The 12554-nt window shown below is 32.9% G+C and overlaps 1 protein-coding gene across 1 annotated transcript; it reads left to right on the top strand.

The window, feature by feature from the left end:
- The first annotated feature begins 6998 nt into the window (after positions 1 to 6998).
- Positions 6999 to 12140, top strand: LOC132737966 (uncharacterized). Its single transcript, XM_060725360.1, has 6 exons — positions 6999 to 7030; positions 7219 to 7281; positions 8744 to 8839; positions 10814 to 10850; positions 11103 to 11321; positions 11603 to 12140. Exons 1-6 carry the CDS (start codon positions 7013 to 7015, stop codon positions 11833 to 11835), a joined length of 666 nt encoding a protein of 221 aa, XP_060581343.1. The 5' UTR covers positions 6999 to 7012; the 3' UTR covers positions 11836 to 12140.
- Positions 12141 to 12554: the final 414 nt, after the last annotated feature.

Raw genomic sequence — 12554 nt, 5'->3', positions numbered from 1 at the left:
TAATGTCTTGAAGGATCACGTTTTTCACGTATCAAATCACAGACATTTTTGTGTGGTGTTCCAAACGCCTTAAGATTCTAAGTAAAGGTATATTTCTCAATTCCAGCACATATATTTTTAATATATGTCAAGAAACTTAATATAAAGTGTTTTGAAAAGAAAAAAATAGACTTCAACTGTTATAAAATACACAAGATAAAAGTGTTCAATGGTAAAAACGCTAGCTCATCCACTAATCACATTGCATATTTTTCGATTTTCAATATATTCATGTGATCATTTTGTCGATCGACGAAATACATATTATTCTCCACAATATTGGTCAATTTTTAACTTCAAATGCAGTACAAACAACAAAATAATTATATAAAATAAACATCAAAACCAACTATCATCCTTTTACACAAGTTACAAATTATTTCGACATATTCAAACGTGGCATCAGCTTTGCCGTAGGGTCTCCGTGGTCAAGTTGTTAAGGTCGTTGTCGTCAAACCAGTTGCCCCTTACCGCTGTGGGTTCGCGTCCCGACAGCGACATTAGATTTTTTCATGTGAGAAGCTATCAAGGTAGTTTACAGAACGTCGTTGGTTCTACTCAGGTGCCCATTCGTGCTTGAAATGATTAACGGAAGGAAAACCGAAGGCTTTTTCCACCATTTAAGCTGGAACGTTGCCATATGGCCTATACTGTGCCGGTGTGACGTACAACCCAATGAAAAAACAAGTTCAGCTTTGCCGTATTCAAATGCGGTGCGCTTTTGAATATGGGAAACAGGATCTGCCCCGATTCTAGTTCTCACGTTTAATTTCTGTTTTGTTTGATTGGGGTTTCTGTTATACCGTAACAGTAAAGGTCATATGGCAATGTTCAAACTTTGTTGTTGGAAGAAGACAAAACAATTATCTTTTATTGTCCCATATCACATTTACACATGATAATTCATGTTACCAAAACCCTGAACTACACTCATGGACGTACTTTAGTCTGATTTATTATCGCTAGGATTTTTGACTAAAGTGTCGTTAACATGTACTAAATGTTAACAAAAGTCAAACGCGTGCATGACTTCGCAGATATACTAGTAACTAGTTTTAACCAGTTTTAACCAGTTATAAATCAATATAAAAAGGGAATAAGTAACTATATTTTTACCTAAGCACAGAAACAAGTTTGTGCTTATCAAACAAAATGATGTGAAGAATAACAAGCAATCGATATATTCAAAGTGGATCTTACAAAGGACTTTGCTTTAAGCAATCTTAAGTATTCCTACTAGAGTTCACACGCTCAATTTGCGTATATTGTACTATTATCTAGTGTGGCTGATTTGTACCATTCGTGTTTTTTATCCCGAGACCCCGCCAAGCGAAAAGTCGAAAATTAAAAAGTTAAATTGGCCGGAGCGCGGAGCGAAAACACGCTAGTTAGCAAGGGCGCGGTGCGTAGTTTAATAAATAAAACTTCGCACCGCGCGCCCCCGCTAATTAGCGTGTTTTCGTCCCGCGACCCCGCCAAGCGAAAAGTCGTTAATATCAACTGAAAAATGGCGGGGCGCGGAGCGAAAACACGCAAATTAGCGAGGGCGCGGGGCGAAGTTAAATAAACATTACTTCATCCCGCGGGTGCGCGGAGCAAGATTTAAGAAATAAAACGGCGGGGTCGCGGGACGAATACACGCTAAAGCGTGTTTTCGTTCTGCGACCACGCCAAGCTAAAAGTCGACAATTAACAACTTAAAATGGAGGGGGCGCGGAGCGAAAACAAGCAAATTAGCGAGGGCGCTGGGGGAGGGAGATTTAAGAAATAAAACGGCGGGGTGTGGGACGAAAACAAGCTTATAAGCGGGGCTCAGGACGGAGTTTATTTAAATAAAAATTCGCCGCGCGCCCACTCTAATAAGCGTGTTTTCGCTCCGCGCCCCCGGTTTATTTCTTTAATCCCGCCCCGCACCCCCGCGGTGCAAAGATTTATTTATTAAACTTAGTCCCGCGCCCTCAATAATTACCGTGTTTTCGTCCCGCGACCCCGCCGTTGTAACTTGTTAATTTTCTACTTTTTGCTTGGCGGGGTCGCGGGGCGAAAACACGAATGGCACAAATCAGCTTTATGTTTCTTAAAGGGATACTAAGGCAAATGAATGACAAACATATTAAATTGATCTAATTTACTCAAATCATGCTAAAATGACATTTTTAAAAATCCTAGCAGGAATTTCTGCATAAAAACTATATAAGTTGGTCTTGAAGCGTAATTTATTTCTTTATATTTTGAACGAAATTAATACGCTGACATTGTCACCGAGTAGTTTTAAAACAAGTCATGTAACGATAAAAAAAACCTCTGGAAATTACAATGACAGATATTGTGGATATATGTTAGATTGAAATAAGTCTTAGTCATTCATTTAATAGGTACTTAAACGTTTCCAGAGTTCAAAGTGACAAATAATGTGAAATCTTAAAATCGTCGGTCAGTCAGGAAACCACCGTTTCATTCTTCAAAATCAGATAAGTTTTTTCCTGTTACTGCTTAGTGTATTCATTTATAGAATATTGAAAGAAACATTCAAATCAAAGAAATGAAAAGTTTACCTTTGTCTCCCTTTAATCATCCTGTGTTCGACTGCGTGAACAGAAAAAATAAAAATTTACTAAGACATCTATATATCAAAAACGTTTTATTGAAAAGACACCAATGATTCATCCACTAATGAAAAAATGTTGGGGATTCAGACTAAACACTTTGCGATTGCTATGCTAGCATACTTACCACTGGGCCATTAGGGCGTTAGTTTCAAAGTATCGAGAACCTATGCAGAAGGACTCGGCCCGGTGAATTTTCGTATTCTTTGTTCTATAGTAAATCAGTCACATTTGAGGCTTAATTCTGGATTTCACTGTTCTTGGTGAATTATATACTGTCTTCAACTTTAAACATTAACACTATCTTAGTCCAATGAGACCTAAAATATAATAGGTAAGCCATCTACTTTTTTCCGAAATCTTCATTCTGTTGTAACACTGTTTAAATTCACAACTTTAAAAACTCCTGACTGCTGGTGGGTAATGCATCTTTAATCCTTCCGCCAACAAATGAGTTCCTGGAGAATACACAAAAAAACTTTGAAAGTCATTATATAACACACAAAAACTACACACATGTAATAAATACACTTTGATTATGACCAATCAAACAAGAGATGACTTAAATTGGGCCACTTAAAAATTTTAAAGAACTTCTTTCTAGACAACAACGGGTTGGGTCTAATTCCGTACCGGGTTGAGACCAGAAATAGATATATGGGAGTATACGGGATTTCGTATGACAAAAATATACGGGTATAATACTGGAAACATAAAATACGGTTATATATTGTTTAATTCCGCATATGACTGACAATTGGAAATCGTTAAACATAAAATATTGCAGAAATGTTTTACTCGTTTCGTATTTTACGGATAAAACGGCCGTATATTAGAAAAATATGAAATTACCTGTTACATACTAGTTTGAAATGTCTCTTCGTGCATGTATTATGGTATCAAAATACATATTTTATCTCAAAATAAATCAAGACGTGCTCTTTTATTCGACTTTAGAATTTCTTATTTTTTATAGGATCTAGGCCCATTTATATGTATTTATATGAAATAACAGTAAAATATTCAATGTGCGCTAACATATACATATATATAATATACAAGCGTTATATAGCAAAATATTGTAAATTATGATTTGTAATTACTACGTGTAAAACGTGATGAGACATAGACACCATGTTGGTCCGTTTATTCTAGTTTACAGATTTTATATCTCCGAAGATATTAGGTCTCTTTCGTAAAATAATGTCAAGCAGACGACGACTGTTTGCTTCAAAACTGTTTTAAAGGATATCGACTCATATTAGACAAAATGCGATAAGATATTCTTGTCTTTCTTAAAGAAATTTGGCAAATAAAGACAAACAAAAACAATTCGTATGTTTTCCGCACACATAATCTTTATTAGCTATTTTGGACGACCTTCCCCGACGAGCCTATAATATCCCAGCGTACTGATTAAAGGTCCTTTCCGCTAGTCCGAGAAATATGTGCATAAAATAGGGCGAATGATTTGTGTATCTCTTTGAAAAGCATGAAACTTGGATCAGATGTTGATAGATAAAATTCTTGTCATTTAAGCCTTGGATCAGTGTTGTGCAAATCCAATATAGCCTCAAAAATCCAAGATAGCCACTATATTTATTTTTTATGAATATATTTTTAAAAACATAACAGCACTAAAATAATCTATTAAAAGTATCAACAAGACCACCTGTTAAAAATTGACACTAAGCCTTATAGATAACAGTGTTTAAAGCGTCCGCTTCATTTGTCATGCTGAAATATACTCAAAATGAAATTGTCTCATAGAAATGATTTCTAGAGGAAGTAACTCGCAAATAAGCTAAGCTATTCCAATGATTTAATATATAACTGACCTCAGGATAATTGTGCAAAAATTCAGCAAAAATTCAGCGAATGGTACAAAACATTTGTATATTCTTACAAACGTTGCCATGTTCCCTAACAGACATAACTTTATAGTTAATAAGTAGAATTCCAGACTATGAAATCTTTTATTTGGACCAAGAAAAAAGGATAAAGTAACCCAAAAGATTCAAACTTATCTTACAGTTATTTGCCCTTGAAATGAAGTAAAATGGCAGATAACTAATTAAATCCCTCGAGATTGTCGCTCTCATCCCAATTTTTTCTTAAATTAAAGTTCATAAAACGTAGAGATTTAAACTATGAAATATCTTCTGACACATTTTTTTAAAATCTTGTCAACTGTTAATTTATGACATTGACATCCGGTCATTACAAACTAAATTAAGGTTAATAGTGTTTTAAGTGTTATTTACTGAATCTTATCTGTAAAAATACAATAAAAATTAATTTATTATCCAAGTACCACCTTTTGATCGAATATTGAATGATAATCCAGTTGAGGTCAATTAAGTTGAGTGTGATTCTAGAAGGAGTTTACAGAAATTATCAAATGAAAGTAAAAAAGTAATGAACAAATGACAAACTACATTAACAAACAATAAAAAAATCTTCATAAAAATAGCAAAATGCAGTCATGGTTTCACCTTTTGTATTCTGTACCTTTTTGACATATGCAGTAAGAAGTAAACAAATCAAAATCATTTAATTTAAGTACATATTAACAATATTATTTAAAACTTCATAAAAAAGGGTGAAAGAGATAATTATCTCATGGTGGAAAGCCGGAAATTGCGAGCCATATCTTTGTAACCTGTTAACATCTCGTATTACGAGTTTTTCTGAATCTTTTCAAAACAAATTTACAATGAGTTTGATTCGGTCTTTAGAACGAATATATCTTAACTAGTGTTAACAAATTTATACTGTTTTTCAGATGTTCACGTATGATTTGTTATTAAATCCAGAAATTGTTATTATTAGTTAAGCTACATAAAATAAATTTCATGAAAAAAATGAAATAGCTACATTTCGTTAATTAAACATGTTTCATATGGACTCCCGTTCATTTCTTTTTTGTGTCCAGACAACCATAATTAGTTTTATTATCCATAAATCTACAACTTCATTGTGGCGAAATCGGAAGTTCAATTTCTATTTGCACGTGAAACTCAGCCTTTGGGTCATCCGTACATCAATAGAAAATTAGCAAACATTTTTTAAGTAGCAGTCCGAATTTAACGGTATATTTCCGCATTATATTACGGTTGTTTTCATATAAATTCAGTCTTTTATGAGATGATTACTTTTTTGTAAACGACAGGGGTAATGCACCATAAGACTAAAACGGTTAAAGTTTGTTTGCACAAGAATGTCTCCTATCTGATGTAATCCACATGGTTACAATTGATTTTACCATTGTGAAGTAGTTCTTTATCACAATTTGTATACTAACTTTAGTGTCACCGTGGGGTTTACCTTTTAAAATCATAATTTATGAACATTTTCAATGAGATTTACAACAATACTGTTAAAAATGTTATTGAAACTATAGAATGCTTGGTTTTAAACCGACGAACAAATATGTTTACATATTTTATTTAATGTGGCTTTAATTAAACAGTTATTCCAAAAATTGATTGTTACAAAAAGACGTAACAAAAGTATCTATGGTTTTCTTATATATATCTATATATATATATATATATATATATATATTTCGCCATTAGATATTAACTTCTTCCTTAACTTCTTGATATTTTGGTAAACATAGATTTATAATATTCATTCATTCATTCATTCATTTATTTAATCATTTTAAGATAAGGATATTTTAATAAAAGTGTCAACATTGCGCATATTTTAAGGTACACTTTCCAATTGCTATGATAACAATATGTGCTTTTAATATAATATTTAAGGTCTCTATACAATATCATTTCGTAAGTTTGATATATAGATTGTATATTTTACTGTCTGATAAAGTCATCAATTCCATCATATCACTTGCTGTCATATAATTTGAATATTTTAATCTGACAATGAATGGTAACCAATTAAGAGTATCAAATAGCTCAATAGACAAAGATATCTGTGGTTGCTGTAAAAAATGATTTTAGAAATTCTTATTTTGTAATTTGAATATATTATTTATGTAGTTTGTCTTTTCCTTACCCATTATCACATAGAAATAATATACAATGAGCAATATATATCGTAAATTCGTAAAATATTATTACGTATTGAAGCGTAGAAAATATGATATGTTGCCAATAATGCAATTTTCCATTGAGTGTTTTACACACATTGTCAATTTGCAAGTTTCATTTTAAAGTGTTATTTTGCAAATACCCATATCTTTTTGATCTGTCACATTTTGAAGAAATATTTTCATTTATTCTCTCAGAATGACAGACGCACAGTATACAAAATAAACAATCAACAAAATTCTTTCAATATATATGTGTTATATTGTTATTTAACTATATTAAACATTTATTTTCAGACAGAATAGCATTATGGAAGAGCAAGAACATGTAAGATTTAGTATATTATTTTAAAAAAAAATGAATGAACTTCCTTTTTATTATCGAGAACCCTTATTATTTAAGGTGATTGTATAAAGTACCTACCCAATTTATAGTTAAGTTCACTGACAGGGACATTTATTTACATAAACATATTTACTTTAAAATGTTACAAAAATTGTTTTATATATTTGCAGGAACAGGGTATCCTGAACATACTTGATGAAATGCTGAATATTGTTGAAGGGAGAAATGAGCAGGTAGTTTCGCAGTTAATTCCAATTACCTAATATATGAGGTCTAAATCATAAAATTCGAGGGTAATTCTTCATATTCGGATTGGGAAAGGGGTATTTTACGTTAATTACCTTCAAAGAAGCAGAGACACGTATAAATGTATGTCTTCATGTAAACTTCACGGTACAGGTTTTGTATTTGAAAAATTTGTCATATGGACATTGAGATTAATTCAAGTATTGGGGAATTACATGTGATGTGCTTACGGAAATATTGGGTGACCGCTAAATTGGGCTAGTTTTTCGTTTTGTCTTTCAATGTTTGAATAATAAGCATAATAGTATACTAAAAATATTTGATTCTGAAAATGAAAATGACTCTAGCAAATATTTGGCAATATCAATGGTAAATACTTTTTAAATATAGCACTTTCACGTTTCTCCGACATGCTCAGAGAAATTTGCGACACAATTTTATTGCGTAATTAAAATCAAAATCTTGTCACAAGTTTAACGTAAAAGAAAAGAGCTACAATGATACCATCAAGCAAAATTTGCCTGAAATATGATCTGCATGTATTCTGTGTATGGATATATTAAACGATCGTCTGGTGTATTTCATTTTCACTTATACGTTTTCAGTGTTTTCAGAATTATGCTCCTTTTCTAACAACTGTACTTTGTTCTGATAAATAAGTAGTCCAAGTTCCATAATGATACATATTTACAGGTTTATATTTATTCTACTTAAAACTATATTTTGTAATGCCTCTTACCATACAATTGTACCTTGTGATGATAAGCAAATATGAAGAGTTTCATGTACCTTTTAAAATATTTGAATTATGGGCTACGTTAAAGTAAATGCACGAAGGTGGTCGCAGCAACCATATCAGCACGACACTTCCTTCTTAACAGACGAGCTAACAACATCAAAACTGGTAGTATATGTGTTGATTTTACGTGGAAAATATTAATGATTTGTAACAGAAGTTAAATTTAAATTTTCCTCACCACTGACCATTCATTAGAAAAGTGTCTGAGACATTCCTTTTACTAGAATAAGTTTAATGATATATTTTTAAACTTAAATAATGCTTCATATATACAGTACAGTAAATAGTGACTTCTTGTAAATGCAATTTGAAAAAAAGGAAAGGGGGCTTCCGTTTTAATATTTCCAAGTGCACCTTAAGCGCTATCTATAACGTCATGTTGCGGCGGAAAAAACTTTGCCTTTTCAGTCCTGCTTGAGATGAAAACCGAAAATTTCTCAGATGTTAATAAACAATTGATGCAGTGATTCTTTACTCTAGTTTTAAAATCAATTGACTCCAGTTACAATTGTGACGCTTATTTAAAATGGTAAACATTTCAAAATTGTCGTTTGCATTTGCTTCTAGGCCATGTCCATTAATATCATATAAAAATGCAGTTATTTTTAGACCTTGTAAGCGTTTGTCGATCAATATTATTTCCCTTGTAGAGTAAAAAGGCTCGTTGTGATGCTACACCAAGTCTTGTTAACAAAAAAGGAAAAGTTAATGAACATGCAAGACAGAAGCTGATAGATAACATCAATGTAAGTTCATTACGGGTTCAATTAAATTCATCGCATGACTTTTTTGCAACATATGAATATGTACGAGGTATGATCAAAAAATTCTCGGCCCGATTTCTTCTAGCCACTACAATGACATTTACAAACGATACGTTGATACCGATATCTTATTGATGATTACTGACAGAGTTACATGCGATTTTACACAGTTTAGTAACATAAAACACGCTTTGATCAGTAGAGGGGTGTGTCATTCAGATCAAATGGAGAAAGTTGAACTCAGAGCAGTCAATTAGTACCTCTGTAAGAAAGGGATTTCCCCAAAGAAATCCAGGAAGACTTCATGGATACCTTTGGGAAGGATTCCCTTCCTATAGCACTGTGAAAAATTGGATGCTGAATTTAAGAGGGTCTGGGAGATAATGAGCGGCCCGGGCGGCCGAAAAAGGTCACCAGCTATAAAATTGCCGAAGTTGTGCACGATCTGGTCATGTTCGACAGAAGGCGAGACATGCGAAACATTTCTAGGGAAGTAGGTATAAGCTTTGGTTCAGTTCAGACAATTCTGACTGATGTCTATGGCATGTCAAAGGTTTCCGCTACATAGGTCCCCAGACAGTTGACTGACGACCAGAAGGCGTGACCTGCGAAGCATTGCTAGGGAAGTGGGTTAAAGCTTGGGTTCAGTTCAGGCAATCCTAACTGATGTCTATGGCATGTCAAAGGTTTCCGCTACATGGGTCCCTAAACAGTTGACTGACGACCAGAAACGGACAAGGATTGATATTTCAAGATATATTTTGTCTCTCTACAAGGATGAATCTGATTTTATCTACCGGATCGTAACTCAGGATGAAACATAGGTCCATCTCTGCGATCCAGAATACAAAAAAAAAACAGAAAGCAGTGGGAGCATCCTCGCCAATCAGCAAGGAAAATGGTGGCGTCAATTTTTTTGGATAGTCAGGCGATAATCATGATTGGCTATCTTGAGCATGAACGTACCATAAATGGCACATAATATGTAGACATTGAGACGTCTGCGTCAAGAAATCGCACTTAAAAGGAGAGGCAAATTGACTCAACGCGTTCTGCTCCTGTACGACAATGCGCTAACTCACACATCCCAAGTTGCGATGGCTGCTGCAGCTGACTGCGGCTTTCAAATTCTTCCCCATCCCCCATATTCTTCGGACTTGGCACCCTCTGACTTCTACCTGTTTTCGAAACTGAAAACCAAGCTTTGTCGTAGACGTTTTGGAAGCAATGAAGGTGTCATGGAGGCGGTCAATGAGTACTTTGAGGACCAAAATAGGGAGTTCTAGTTTGAAGGGTTACAGGTGGGCATAACGCATTGATTTAAAGGGCGATTTTATTGATAAGTAAGACCATTACATGGGTTCCTGACTACCGGAACTACATCGGGCCAAGAACTGTTTAATCAATCCTTGTATGTCATGAACACACACACGCAAAGTTTTATAGCAAAATGAAAAACAAACAAGAAATGATGTTATTGAATATAACAAACATTTCAAATGAATTAGAAGATCTAAGTGGTTATACTTATATTTCATTATTATATAAGTTTATCAGGTACAGCGTTACGCAATTTTACTGGACAGATAATGAAAACGTCTCGTTTGTAAATCAAATAAGTAATTAAGAAGAAAAACCTTCTCCTCTTTATTAACCTTTTCTGTTTTGATTTTTTTTTTTTTATTTTTTTTTTATTTTACACTGATTTTTACTAAAAAGCACTTCGATTTTTAAAACGAAAACATGTGAAAGGAACAAGTGACGTTTTGATCAACTAATTACCACACTGTAAAAATGTGAACATAAGATTGAACTATTTTTTCAAAATTTCTTCGAGAAATATACTATTAGTTAACTGCAAATTATGGGTAAGTCTGCAATATGCTTTATTTACTTTTTGAGCAACTGCATATTTATTAGTAGCGAACTGTTTTCTTTTTTTCTTATTTACTTCAGCTTATGAAAACAATGCTTAAAGAAGATAATCCTTCAGGTAAATTATATCATCTTACATTGTTTTGAAACTAATAGCAAAAATTGCTTTACAATTTGTATTTTGAATTTTTTACATTTAAAAGTATTATAAAAGACCATTACAAAATTCGCCAAAAAAAAGTTTGTAAATTGTGTTCTTTAAAATAGATTGAATTTTTGAAATTATACACATAATGTATACAAACGATAGGGACCATTCGATGTAAAGTCTCCATTCTTGAACAACTCTAATAAGCTTTAATTGTTTTAGCCGAGATAAGCTACACTATTCAACTGTACACTCCGCATCAGGTTTCAACTGATTCAACAAAGATGTTTTGCGAATGTCTTGCACAGATATTAACGGTCATAAAGTTTCAAATTGTAGAAGAACAAGCCTCACTACAGAAGCATCTACCATTACTCTTGGTATGCCCGTCTGTTTCAAGACTTGAACCAAGTGTTGACAGTGCACTTGACGGGTTTAAATGTAAGTTAAATATTGTATTTTATTTTGAATATGGACACAGTTCATTCTTTGTTGCTTCATTTGTGTGAATATCATATAAAATTCGATTATTTATTTGCAGTCCGAATGTTAAAGAATCATTGATATTAATTATTATTGGCTTTATAAAATAGTGATGACCTATGAAAAACATACGATAACCAACAGTTAACCTTATTCACGTTTATAATTTTCAGACTTCATGACATGGTTATCCGCAACTTTAAGTAGACAAAAATTTATTTAACTGAAATTTATTTCAGGGGATGAATCATTTAAAGTTATCCTTCTTAATTTTGTGACAGAGAAGTGCTTACCAGCGATATCATCAAAAATGAAGGTTCCACTGAAGCCAGCTTACAAGAATATTGAATTCATCGACATGGCCTTTAACAAAGACGATAAATTGTATGAATGTGAAATGAATAACACTGCATTGTCCAAGATTATGACTTTTGTTGAAACAAAAAGAAATGAAGAAACAATGATAGATTAACATATTGTTCCTATCAAGGTTATTCAAGGTCATTGTAACGTAATCGTTATAACAGTTTCAAAGAATAACTATTCATACATTTCATACAGTGACAAAGATATATTTCAAAAATAAGTAAATTAGACACTGAATTATGTGATTCCTTTATCGCAAGAAATTGCAACAGAACTAAAAATTATTCAAAAAGATGATGGTGTTTAGCAGCTGCTTATTTCCAAATCGGAAATTGAAACCGAATAATTTTTCATTATTTTTGTCTTTATATTAACAATAATAAAGTGTAGTTTAATCACTCATGTATTTGTAATATTTATATAATATACGCGATATTTTATTGTTGGTCCACATGTCTAAGTATGTTTTTTCTAATAGATAAGGAACTTTTTCACAGTAAATATCTGGCCACATACACCAAAAATGGCGTCTATTGGTTTCTCAATTGAACACCTACCGCTTACTTCGTTTAGTTATTTATCACGCGACTAAATGACAGCTGAGTTGTTTGTAGCCAAGTATTTTGCGTCTAAAATCTAGTTGGGTTCACAACTAAAATTGTTTATATCCGGTGCAGAAAGCAAGTCACAAATTCGTCTTATTGGATCCGAATTGAACTATAACAATGAAACAGATAATGTAAGGGTTCAAGCATACAACAGCGGAGGGTTTACAAGCATTAAACGTTAGGTTAATATTCCATACAACTCACATCTTTCCCTAAA

The sequence above is a fragment of the Ruditapes philippinarum genome, unplaced genomic scaffold (assembly GCF_026571515.1).
Source record: "Ruditapes philippinarum isolate M1 unplaced genomic scaffold, ASM2657151v2 ctg3068_1_1_1_1, whole genome shotgun sequence".
NCBI lineage: Eukaryota > Metazoa > Mollusca > Bivalvia > Venerida > Veneridae > Ruditapes > Ruditapes philippinarum.
This window is presented reverse-complemented; position numbering and strand designations above follow the sequence as displayed.